The following is a 13,911-nucleotide window of genomic DNA, read 5'->3' as shown; positions in this document are numbered from 1 at the left end:
AACACTGTAACTTACAGAAATATTAAGAGATGAAATTCAGATGATGTGTCAAGAGTTCTATATCTGATTTAAAATTAAATACTGGGCAGCCCCGGTGGCTCAGCAGCTTAGCACCACCTTCAGCCCAGGTGGTGTGATCCTGGAGTCCCAGAATCGAGTCCCACATTGGGCTCCCTGCTTCTCCCTCTGCCTGGGTCTCTGCCTCTCTCTCTCTGTGTCTCTCATGAATAAATAAATAAAATCTTTTTAAAAAATAAATAAAATTAAATACTAAGAGGATTAGAGGATACTTTTGACTTGGTTCATGTTTATAAAATATTATTTTCCTCTGATGAAAAATCTGTGGGCTCCCGGAGTAAGCCTTCTCCAGTATCTCCCTAAGTCAACAGTTTGGAGTTGGTGAGTCACATTCTTTCCTCACATACCTTCAACAAACTTAGTTGAAGTATAAAAACAGGCTGAAGGTGACAAGGGAATGCCTGCGACCCCACTGCCTTCAAGGATTAACAATCTTAAATGATGCTGATAAGCAAAAAGGCTATAAAACGTGAAGGTCATTTTCTAGAGAGATGATGTTTGTTTTGCTTTCTTATCAGTCTACACATGCTTACTATAAAGGCCTAGAGGTCATGATAACACATAACTCTTAGCTTTATTTTTAATTTTTATGAAAATGATAAAAATGAGCTTCCTAATCTTAGTTTCCTGCTCACACAAAAACTGAACTCAAGTCCATTTCCATTTAATTCTGTATCTTTATTTAAAAAATTATCTCTTTTATTTATAGCACAATCAATAACTGACTTCCATCTATATGCCTACATGGCCAAGGATATTGTTTATATTCTATTTAAAGTTGCAACGGATTATTTTTCTCAAAAAAAAAAAAGTATTTGAGCACTTCACAAGTTGAGTTTTAGATACTTGAGAAGTTTCATTATCCAGAACCTCATTATCTAGCAGTACCAGATAGAATTGGCATTAAGTCTCAACATTTTGCTGCCAGTAACTCATTTACCCATCTTACCAAGCCAGAAATCTGGAAGTCATCCTAGAATCTCCTTTTCTCTAACTCCCAAAGATTAATCATTCACCACAGTTAAACAGCTCCCAAAAAAGTTCCTCAACCACCATTATCCCTTGTCTGAGTATTAACCATTTACCTAAACTAACTGTGCCTCAAATTATAATGATCAGATTTGGGGCTTATGTTTAGATATTTAACATTTGGAAATATATTCTATCTTTACAGTACTAAAAGACTGTAAGTATAGCATGTCAATGCAAAATCAAAGAACTGTTCCTTTCAACAAAGCACCTGACTTATCACATGATCATTCTATCATCTTATCTAGGAATAAGTGCCTCCAGTTATTCCAAAATGCTATATTCTCCCACAACCCATAGGCCTGAGTTAGATTTTCCATCCCCTTTTCTGCTAACATTTATACATAAAAAACAATGTTAATTTCTTAAAGCACAAAAGTAGCAAACCCTAATCTCAATAAAGGAAAATGTTCATAAAGATCTTGATTATATTACAGATAAAGGAACAAATCTATTCATATAATTATAATGAATTTCTTTATAAATTTGTATTTAGTCAAAAGTCACTAATTTAGTATTTTGCTAAAATCTAAAAATACAATAAAATGTTAAAAACATGGCAGTTACCTGAGGAGAGTCAAAAGGATATCGACTACTAAACTTAAATAGAAGCTGAAATTTTTCCCCTTCATATAAGGTACCTGGTGCACCTTCCATGTCTACGATCCACCTAGAATAGGAAAAAAAACAAAAACAAAAAAACTTCAGATAAGAAGAATTGGGGTGAGAAAGAAAAGGGAAGACTGAAGACTTCCTTTAAGCCAGGCATTGGGATAGGAGTCATTCATGTGTAACAGTGCACTTCATTCTCCCAACAATTAGAGTTGGTATCAACACCCCTTGCCCTATATCCTTCTCTGACGCTCAAAGGTTAAGTAACTAGATCAAAGTCAGGCAACTAGCAAAGGACAGAGCCAAATTTTAATCCAGGTCTAAGAACACAAAATGAAAACCCAACTCAAGTGTGCTGACACCAAATCCTGCACTCTTGATACTCAATTTATGCTGTCTTATTTTTCCAAAACAGTATTTCCACAATGACTGAAAAGATTTTATATAGATAATATCAAACTAATGACCTGCCCATCTGATATCACTTTAAAAGCAATGGACGAAGTAGGTATCAAAAATGACTAGAGAATTTGTGGCTGTTAGATCTATCTTCTCGTCAGTGTTCTAGAGACCAAAGGAAAAAGCAGCTAAACTAACATTAGTCCACTTACTCTGATAGCTACTCAAGGCTCTATACTGTCTTTCCTTTGTCTGTTTCAGGTATTTAATGAAACTCAGAAGAGATTTCCATGGCCTCTTTACAAGCTTACTTTGTTTCCACATATAATAATCATGAATACAAATCTCTTTTATTTATTTATTTTTTTAATTTTTATTTATTTATGATAGTCACACACACAGAGAGAGAGAGAGAGAGAGGCAGAGACATACGCAGAGGGAGAAGCAGGCTCCATGCACCGGGAGCCCGACGTGGGATTCGATCCCGGGTCTCCAGGATCGCGCCCTGGGCCAAAGGCAGGCGCCAAACCGCTGCGCCACCCAGGGATCCCTACAAATCTCTTTTAAATTATAACCTGTACACTTATCTCTTGTTTATTTATTTAAAGTAAGCTCTACACCCAGCAAGGAGCTTGAACTCACAACCCCGAGATCAAGAGTCACATGCTCTATCAACTGAGCCAGCCAGGACCCCCTATCTCTTGCACTTTAAAAAAAAAAAAAAAGGAGGGGAAGGAGTCTTTTCTCCCTCTCCCTTTCCCTCTGCCCCTCCCCCTGCTTATGCTCTCTCTCTCTCTCGCAAATAAATAAATCTTTAAAATAAATGAAATAAATAAATTTCAAAAAAGGGAAACTGGGGTGCCTGGATGCCTCAGTCAGTTAAGCATCCAACTCTCCATTTCAGCTCAAGTCATGATCTCAGGGTCCTGAAATCAAGCCCCTCCAAACCTAGTGTGGAGCCTGTTTAAGATTCTCTCTCTTCCTCTGCTCCTTCCTACCACTCATGCACGCATTCTCTCTCTAAAAAATTAATTAAAAAAAATTAGATAAAATTTTTAAAAAGGGGATAGGAGTAGAAAATGATTTTTTTAAAAGGATTAATGGTGGCAAAGATGATGGGGCCACACTGAGAAGCAAAAGTGGACCAACCATAAGAATGAGTTCCTAATTATAGCACTAGCCAATTCCTTTCCTCTTAAACTTTTTACGTATAGAAATTTATTACTTTAAGTATAGAGAAACTAAAGGAACTAATATTGAGAATACAGTGTTGAGGTTCTAGTCATCACCCCACATACTATGGAGTTAGGAGCTTATAATAAACGTGCCTACTCTCTAAAAGCAATCAGCTAACATATACAGGGCCTTAGGAGCATAGCTAATTCATTTTTGGAATGCATGTTCAATACCATACATGGTAATAAAAGGTATGACCATAGAGCCAAGACGTAATATTTTACAGTGAAATTACACAGGACTGTACCTTAGCTGTGTGGCCATGAATAAGCTGTTCTATTTCTCTCATTTTAACTATTTAAATTATAAAACAGATATAAAAAACAAAGTTAAAAGTTCATTAAAAAAAGGTATTCATCCCAAAGTGTTGGAAAGATAACTGGCATTATGCATGTAAAACAGACAGTACTTTCCTGACATAAAAACACAGTAAATTAAATACAATGTATAAGCTGTACTATAAACAACAACAACAACAACAAACTATTCTCTTTATAAACTGTGTCGTTCCTGGCCATCAAAATCCCCTTTTTATTATTCTCCTCTGACACCCACTATGCACAGTGACTATTCCAAGGAAAATCAGAGGACTTCCTGGTGCCCTTTCTTAAAGATATCTGACAGAGTTAGAGCGTTTAGAGCATGAGCTAGCTCGAGCAGGGTTGGAAGAACAGAGGGGAAGTGAGAGGGAGGTTCTCAAGCAGGCTCTAGATTGAACACAGAGCCCAACTGTGGGCTCGATCTCAGGACCCTGAGTTCATGATCTAAGTCAAAGCCAAGAGTCCAGAGTTGAACCAACTGAGCCACCCAGGGAACACCTCCTGGTGCCCTTTCATTCTGTTTATAGGGCAAATTTTAAGACATAATGTACCATGTATTTACATGTGATCTATCCCAACAGCTTTTAAATAATAGCTAAGCAAATACCTCAGTAATCCTTCCAATATCTGGGTGAGATAGGTCAAAGGCGGCATAATTTTCAACATTGTGCAGGATAATTTTAAATAACTTTTTGCTAATTGAAAAAGCAATCAATGTATGTCCACTATAGAAAATTTAGAAAGATATAAATAAACAAAAATACCCAAAAATAATCAGCGCTGAAGTACTTCGGGTACCTTTCATTCTAGATATTTTGTAGTTTCTTTATCGATGGAATTGATACCTGATAGTTAAATTACACAAATTCAAATTATCAGTGTTTATGGGATGCCTGGGTTAAGGGTCTGACTCTTGATTTTGGCTCACGTCACAATCTCAGGGTCCTGAGACTGAGTCCTGTGTCGGGCTCCATACTGGGCATGGAGTCTACTTAAGAGTCTCTCTCTTCCTCTGCCCACTCTCAACCCCCACAATTCTCTCTAAAAAATAATAAGATTAAAATTTAAAAATATAAAAAATTTAAAAAACAAATCCTCAGTGTTTATGAGTCTAATTAAGAGCATACGTTCCTGAGAAGAAGTCTTCCTGTGAGTAGCTATTGTTTCAGGATTCTAATGTTTAAAAACATATTTTTCATACATTCATAGCTCCTACTCAAAGAAACAGCCAACTATTCTACTCCAAAGGAAAAACTAGCTCTGTTGGATATATTACAACAGGATACACACCAATATGGCCTCTCTAAGGAATTTTCAAAAGTAATCATGACTATATAAAAGTTGTGCATTTCAGGCTTTAACTGAGGGGATGGCATTCCAAGGTCTTAACCTGAGAAATAATTTCCCTGTTAATAATATCTACATTGTTTCCAAACTGTCTCTATAACATGTAATGCTGAAATGAGCATAGTTAATTCTAAGTTAATTTTTTTTTTAAAGTAAGCTCTATGCCCACCAACAGGGGGCTTAAATTCACAACTGCGAGATCAAGAGTTGCACATTCTACTGAATGAGCCAACCAGGCACCCTTGGTTCTAGGTCTCTGTTTCTTCCTTAGGACAGCATAGGGGTTTATTTATTAGTTCAAAGGATATGATACTCTTATTTTTAAAGGTCTTAATACATGCTACCAAACTGTCTTCCAGAAAGTGTTTTTCATCATTGTTCTTATGCTACTTAAACACATCTTTTAAGATCTAATTTTTTTAGACTACTTTTATACCCTGGAAGATAGTCAAAGATAATAAAAATTTTGTGATTCATTTACAATAAATTATTTTAAAAGAGAAATTGTTTGACAAACATCTCTAAATGACAGGTTTATTCTGTAACAAAGATAAAGCTATTTAGCTATTTTGGTAGTTACAATTTGTGGTATAACTGCTTGACAATCTATACAAACGTTTCCATTTGTACAAATGTAAAACATTCCTTTAACTTTTTATAAATCACTGTTATGTGGGTCCCACCCTTAACAAAAAAAGGAAAGGTTGAAAGAGGAAGCACTTGGTTATTACCAATGAAAATGGAATATAATCTATTTGTTTAGTTATACAGAACAAAAATACCTCTTAATGGGGCACCTGGGTGGCTCAGTGGTTGAGTGTCTTGCCTTTGGCTCAAGGCATGATCCCGGGGTCCTGGGATCAAGTCCCATATCAGGCTCTCTCTCCACAGGGAGCCTACTTTTCCCTCTGCCTATGTCTGCCTCTCTTTGTCTCTCACAAATTAATAAACAAAATCTTTTAAAAATGTATATAATAATTATATATATAATTATATATATCTTAATTATATATCTAAATGTGTGTTCTATTTTCAAATTTTGTTTGATAGAAATGAAAAATCAATTGAGAATTACAAAAAGAAGTGGAAAACCTTAAATGCATATTACTAAATAAAAGAGGCCAATCTGAAAGGCTACACTGTATGATTCCAACTATATGACTGTCTGGAAAAGGGAAAACTACAGAGATAGTAAAAAGATCAGTGGCTGGGGGAGATGATGAACAGCTGGAGCACAGGGGATTTTTAGGCCAGTGAAAATATTCTGTATGATACCATAATGATGATATATGTCGTTGCACATTCACCCAAATCCTTAGAACATATAACACCCATAATAAATTATAATGCAAACTATAGACTTTGGGAGATTATGATGCGTCAATCATGCTTCATCAATTTTAACCAATGGATGTTGATAATGGGGGAGGCTGTGCATGTGTGAGAGCAGAGGGTATGTGGGAAATCTCTGTACCTTCTGCTCGATTTTGCAGGGAACCTAAAAATGCTTGAGGACCTAGCAATGTTTTAAAGACTGTTACAGAGCTAGAGATCTGTACCCATTTTCAAACAATGTAACCAGCCAAACATCAATAGGTCCATTCTTCATATCCCTGATTTTAAAAAGCATAACTTCTGGGATCCCTAGTTGGCGCAGCGGTTTGGCGCCTGCCTTTGGCCCAGGGCGCGATCCTGGAGACCCGGGATCGAATCCCACGTCGGGCTCCCGGTGCATGGAGCCTGCTTCTCCCTCTGCCTGTGTCTCTGCCTCTCTCTCTCTCTCTCTCTGTATGACTATCATAAATAAATTAAAAAATAAAAAATAAAAAGCATAACTTCTGTCTTAAGTATGGACTCAAACCTCACAAAGGTAACTAAAAGTTATGTTTCTGGGTAGCCCCGGTGGCGCAGCGGTTTGGCGCCGCTTGCAGTCCAGGGCGTGATCCTGGAGACCCTGGATCGAGTCCCGCGCCGGGTTTTCTGTGTGATGCCTGCTTCTCCCTCTGCCTGTGTCTCTACCTCTCTCTCTCTCTCTGTCTCTATGAATAAATAAATAAATCTTAAAATAAAATAAAATAAAATAAAATAAAATAAAATAAAATAAAATAAAATTAAAATAAAATAAAATAAAAGCCATGTTTCTCTAAAAGGATAAATATGTCCATGAATTTTGGTCACTTTTGCTCTCTTGACCTAGAATGTCAAAAAGCATTTAAATTATGCTTTTTGGGGATCCCTAGGTGGCGCAGCGGTTTGGTGCCTGCCTTCGGCCTAGGGCGCGATCCTGGAGACCCGGGATCGAATCCCACATCGGGCTCCCGGTGCATGGAGCCTGCTTCTCCCTCTGCCTGTGTCTCTGCCTCTCTCTCTCTCTCTCTCTGTGACTATCATAAATAAAAAAAAAAAAAGAAAGAAAGAAATTATGCTTTTTGTCCTACAATTTAGTCTATAGTAAACTTTTATCGTGTTGCCTCCCATCCCTTTAATGTTTTTGGAGTTTTTTTTTTTTTTTTTAAGGAGAGGTTTCATTATTTTAAATCCTCCCCCATCCCCACCTCCAATTTCAGAACATTTACCCTTGCCTAACAAAACTATTAAATCAAAGGAGTGGTAAAAATAGACTATACTGGATTGTGAGATCTTAGGATGACACTCTTGAAAACATTTCAAACTAATTCAAATGCTCATTTTTTTTTTATGAGAGGACACATATCTCTCTATGCTTCTTGGTTTCTTATCTGGGAAAAGACTTCTTTCTTTACGTCTTCTAAGGAAGGAGCAGAATTAGAATACTTCTTGTGTCTTCTATACACTTCACTTCTTTATCTTCATGAAGAAGTTTCTTATCTATTAAAAGAGGTTGCTAAATAGTCTGACATTCATTTAGTTACCCTTCTGTCAGGGCAATTAATGTATTCAGGAAATGGAGACATATCTTGACTCCTACTTTCTTTCAAATCTTTACATGTGATTTCGAAAAATTTGACAAACAACCTCATTCCAAATTGTTCTATCTTATTTTTTAAAGATTTTATTTATTTATTCATGAAAGATAGGGGGATCCCTGGGTGGCGCAGCGGTTTGGCGCCTGCCTTTGGCCCAGGGCGCGATCCTGGAGACCCGGGATCGAATCCCACATCGGGCTCCCGGTGCATGGAGCCTGCTTCTCCCTCTGCCTGTGTCTCTGCCTCTCTCTCTCTCACTGTGTGCCTATCATAAATAAATAAATAAAAAATTAAAAAAAAAAAAAAAAAAAAAAAGAAAGATGCTGAGAGAGGCAGAACATGGGCAGAGGGAGAAGCAGGCTCCCTGCAGAGAACCTGATGCGGAACTTGATCCCAGGACTCCGGGATCACAACCTGAGCTGAAGGCAGATGCTCAACCACTGAGCCACTCAGGTGCCCCACACTGCTCTATTTTAGATGGAAATCACTTCATAAACAAAGTTAGACCAAAGTCTTTATAGGATGCATCTTTAGCAGGAAACATTTAAAAATATTACTGATCAACATTGGTTTTTATTTTATTATTGTTTTTTAAAAGATTTTATTTATTCATTTGACAGAGAGAGAGCACAAGCAAGGGGAGTAGCAGGCAGAGGGAGGAAAAGCAGGCTCCCTGCTGAGCAGGGAGCAATGTAGGGCTTGATTCCAGGACCCTGGGATCATGACCTGAGCCAAAGGCAAATGCTTAACTGACTGAGCCATCCAGGCTCCCAAAAATATATTTTTTTTAAAAAAAAGGTTTACAAATCACACATTATATACAATGAGTATGATACTATCCTATGACACAAAATGGCATATATAAATGCACAGAATAAGAATTATCCATCTTTTGATGGAAGAGTGGGATGGAATATGAAAAATTCTACATTTTATTTTTTTTAAAGATTTATTTATTTTGGGGGTGGGAAGAGGGGCAGAGGGAGGAGAAAGACTCCCCACTGAGCACAGAGCCCAACACAGGGTGAAATCTTACAACCCTTAACTGAAATCAAGAGCTGAAATCAAGAGCCATGGATGTTTAATCAACTGAGCCACCCAGGTGCCCCCAAATTCTACATTTTAAAAAGTAAGTATATTTTCAAACATTACACTAATAATAAAAGAAGTATTTCAAAAACTAAATACTTACTGTGTAATTGAATTTTGCACACTCTTTTCATTTAAAGTCATTCCAGGAGGTGGGTCATTTTGCAAAGCCAACAGTTCTTTCTGCAGTCGTTTCTAAAAAAGAGTATCAACAATTTGTACTTCAAAAAAATGACATCTTTCTAGTTTCACAGATTGAATCTTTTATGCCTACCTCTCTAATTTTTAATTTTGTCCTATAATTAAAACAAAAACATTTCTAAATATATTTGTAAACATTGATGCTGTAAAGTGATCATACAGAGCAGCCATCTACCTACAGAACTTCACTGTTACTCCACTGAGGTTATAAGATCTCAGCCTAAGTTATAACTGCTTACAAATTTTAGCAGTGTTTCCTTTACTGCTTTCCAATAATAAAAACCATAGTTCTCCATCATCCTTAAAAAAAATGTATCATTTCAGACATACAAGCTTTTCAAAAAAACTATACAAATAACCGTATACAAAAAGCCTTCTTGAAAATGTTTTGGATAATGTTAATTTATAATTTACATCCCACATTTGTTTCCTTAAATAGGATACTTGCACAGAATTTATTTTTTTATATAAATTTATTTTTTATTGGTGTTCAATTTGCCAACATATAGAATAACACCCAGTGCTCATCCCATCAAGTGCCCCCCTCAGTGCCCATCACCCAGTCACCCCCACCCCCCGCTCACCTCCCCTTCCAACACCCCTAGTTCGTTTCCCAGAGTTAGGAGTCTCTCATGTTCTGTCTCCCTTTCTGATATTTCCCACTCATTTTTTCTCCTTTCCCCTTTATTCCCTTTCACTATTTTTTATATTCCCCAAATGAATGAGACCATATAGTGTTTGTCCTTCTCCGATTGACTTATTTCACTCAGCATAATACCCTCCCCAGTTCCATCCACATCGAAGCAAATGGTGGGTATTTGTCATTTATTTGCACATAATTCAAACTTTCTATACCAGAATATATCGGGGTCCAAGATATGCAGTTATTTTTCTACATATTGGATGCCCCTAATTGGCTGTATTTTACATTCTTGTTCGTATAGTTTCTATTGCTCAATTCTTCCCATATTATCACTAATGGACATTCTTTTTTCAGTATACAAGAAAGCAAAACAAAACCCACCAAAGCCCATAGATTATGAGTTTAAAAACCAAATAGCTAATGTTATTAGAATTGTATGTAACACTATAAAATAAACTTTTTTCTTTTTTTTTATAATAAATTTATTGGTGTTCAATTTACCAACATACAGAATAACACCCAGTGCTCATCCCGTCAAGTGCCCCCCTCAGTGCCCATCACCCATTCACCCCCACCCCCCACCCTCCTCCCCTTCCACCACTCCTAGTTCGTTTCCTAGAGTTAGGAGTCTTTATGTTCTGTCTCCCTTTCTGATATTTCCCACACATTTCTTCTCCTTGCCCTATATTCCCTTTCACTATTAATAAAATAAACTCTTAATGAGCATCTTTTCTGCATTAAAGTAGACAAGCATGGATATCTGTTCAGAACTCAACAATTCTCTGCTTAAAAGCTACCCTGTGCTTTTTCTGGAATGAAATGTTACTAACAATATAGCAAATGTTTCTAGATCTTTTCAATGTATGATACCTTCAAATAAGTTTAACATCATCTAGCACCATTACAGATTCGAAAACTCCTCCCTTCTTTGTTGACAATCAATGTAAAAAACTTATTAATACTTGGCCCACCAGCAGCTATTTGCGGACCACTATGCCTTTGCTTTTGTCTCTGTGGCCCTTCTGCAATCACCTCCTATGTTTGTTTGGCTATTACTTCACAAGGAGGACAAACTATGCTGATCACAGCAACCCCCGGGCCTAGAATATGCTCTAAAACATTTGCTAATAAATCAGTAAATGTTAAAAAAAAAAAAAAAAAAGAAGACGACGACGACGACGACGACGACTCCTAAATGGCTCTTTAAGTGGCCAAGAATGAAACAAACCCTCCCTCAGATCCTACAATATCATAATTGCTAATAACAGTGAAAATAAAGTATCAGCTATTTGCAATTTCTGACCTTAGCTGCCTTTAAAAATGCAAAATAATGACAAACTGAGGACTAAAGAAAAATTCTAATTATCAAAAATATAGAAATAAAGCTGCCTGAATAAGTTGTTTTGAATAAAAGAATGTGATAAATTTTTGCTAGAATAAGGTTTTTAATTTATTCCACTTATAACAAATGTGGGTTTTATGATCAAGTAAATGTTTTTAAGTTTTTTATTTTAATTCCAGTATAGCTAACATACACTGTTATATTAGTTTCAGATATACAATATAGCAATTCAATGTTCAAGTAAATTTTTTAAAAAACTGGGTACAACAAAGAAAACATTTCTTCAATGCAGGACTTCTCAGAGACTTCTGATATACTAACTTGCACAATGATTCTTCAAGGGGAAGAAAAGTAACTAAACCCCCTTAATGTAGAGCATCCTGGAAAAGTTGTTTCAATAACCACATTTTAGGTTACACTGCTGTAGATACTCTCCAGGTCTTGAGAACTTTACTAAACAGGGAAAGCAAGCCCTTGTTATCAAATCAAGGATATAGAGGAAAGTCAATTTGCACAGCTACTAACTGAAACATAAAGATATAAAGGTAAGCTATGAAAAGTTTTATTGGTATAATTATTCCTAGGTCCCCTGAACATAATGATAAAGGATGCTACCAAAAAGAAAGAAAGAAAATGTTTTCCACACCTGACACTACTTCTTACATGTCCACAAAGAAAGAGACCTGTGATGACCAAATTCCAAGAGAATCTCTAATTAACTCTCCTTCCCTATATTCACATCTTTGTGTAGTTCCTCCCCACACTGTACCAAAATTGGTCAGTGTGACCAACAGAATACAGCAGAAATGATACGTTATTCCCAAGATTAGATTCTTTTTTTTTTTTTTAAGATTTTATTTATTCATGATAGTCAGAGAGAGACAGAGAGGCAGAGACACAGGCAGAGGGAGAAGCAGGCTCCACGCAGGGAGCCCGACGTGGGATTCGATCCCAGGTCTCCAGGATCACGCCCCGGGCCGAAGGCAGGCACCAAACCGCTGCGCCACCCTGGGATCCCCCAAGATTAGATTCTAAAAGACTATGGCTTACATTTTGGTTATTCTCTTTAGAATCACCTGTGATACTGTGAACAGCCCAATTCAGAAGCTCACATGCTAATAAGATTAGCATGTGGTCTCCTGCTAATAACCTCGTATGATTTGGAAGCATACTCTCCAACACTAACCAATCTTTAAGATGACTGCATCCCAGGCCAATATCTTACCTACAAACTCAAGAAAGACTTTAAATCAGAACTATCCAGCTTAAGCCTGATTCCAGACCCTTGGGACTGCATGGGATTATAAATGTTTGTTCTTTCAAATTACTAAATTTGACGGGAATTTGTTATATAGCAAGAGATAATGCAGGACCTCTACTCCCAACTCCCCTCGTGAGAACGGGCTATCATCCACTTTTCATTTCACTATCACAGGTCAGAATCCAAAACATTCACCTGACCATGTTTTTTTTACTGAGGAAGTGGAGACACTACATTAAAAAGACAATTCATGCCAGTTCCTTACCATCTTAGCTACTAGGCAGTAAACTACTTTGCACATCCACAAGCTTTCCAATTAAGAGATAAAGCAGGGCCAATAGTTTGGGGGCTAACAAGTATTTACTAAGTTCTACTCATTCATGCACTTAAAATCACAACTTAAAAAAAGACAAAGAATGGAAGGTCAAGTGATGTGCCTATTTGGCAGGTTCACAAAAACGGGGAATTTACCCTTTGGGGTATATTCTTCCCAGAACAGTAATTCATTGGAGAAGGCAGAACAGGTCTTTATTTATTTTTGTAAAGATTTTATTTAAGAAAGAGAGAGAGAGCACGTGCACTCACATGTGTGAGCAGGATGGGGGGGGGGAGAGGGAGAGGAAGAAGCAGACTTTAAGAAGCAGACTCCCCACTGAGCAAGGAGTCCGGTTCCAGGACCCTAAGATCACAACCTGAGCCAGTCAGATACTTAACCGACTGAGCCACCCAGGTATTCCACAAGTCTTTAAATAAACATTCAGTCCCCTCAAGGGTCCTCTGGATCTTCTAAACAACTGGTTCTAATCAGCTATGCTCAAAAACAAAACAAAACACAAAAACAATAAAAAGGGAAAAAAAAAGAAAATGGTTCTAAATTTCCTGAATATGGACACAGAAGCTAAAAGAGAAGGACCTAAAAAATTTGATGTAAAAATAAAAATTCCTACTCATTTGAGGATATGAAGAACTAGTGTAACTATTTAGAGATCACACCATGTAGCATCAATCAACAGAAAACTACTATCACATGAGGAGGCATTCAGCTCCTAACTTTGAAGACAAAGTGTTATAAAATGGGCCTCTGTGTGGCTCAGTCGGTCCACACAGGTCCTGAGATCGAGTACCACATCGTGCTCTCTGCTAATCCAGAAGCCTGCTCCTTCCTCTCCCTCCGTCTGCCACTCCCGCCACTGCTTGTGCTCACAGGTGCTGGCTCTCTCTCTCAACTAAATATTTGAGAACAGAGAGCCTGACACAGAGTTCAATCCCAGGACCCTGGGATTATGACCCAAGCCAAAGACAGACACCTAACCAACCAAGCAATCCAGGTGCCCCAATAAATAAAATCTTAAAAAAAAAAAAAAAAAGTACATACCTGAAATTAAAAAAAAATTTATTAAAAAAAAAAA

At 37.2% G+C, this 13,911-nt stretch overlaps 1 protein-coding gene across 7 annotated transcripts in view; it reads right to left on the bottom strand.

Annotated features, from left to right (window-relative positions):
* The window catches only part of UBE2W (ubiquitin conjugating enzyme E2 W), a 112,990-nt gene that overhangs the window by 60,580 nt on the left and 38,499 nt on the right, over positions 1-13,911 (bottom strand). For all 7 annotated transcript variants that reach the window (XM_077876535.1, XM_077876534.1, XM_077876538.1 and 4 more), the window contains 2 exons: positions 9,159-9,250; positions 1,675-1,777 (listed from right to left, as the gene is read on the bottom strand). In XM_077876535.1, the coding sequence (XP_077732661.1) occupies positions 1,675-1,777; positions 9,159-9,250 (195 nt within the window). The remainder of the gene's footprint in view (positions 1-1,674; positions 1,778-9,158; positions 9,251-13,911) is intronic.

Source organism: Canis aureus, chromosome 28, assembly GCF_053574225.1.
Source record: "Canis aureus isolate CA01 chromosome 28, VMU_Caureus_v.1.0, whole genome shotgun sequence".
NCBI lineage: Eukaryota > Metazoa > Chordata > Mammalia > Carnivora > Canidae > Canis > Canis aureus.
Note: the sequence above shows the minus strand (reverse complement) of the source record. Positions and strands in the feature narration are given on the sequence as shown.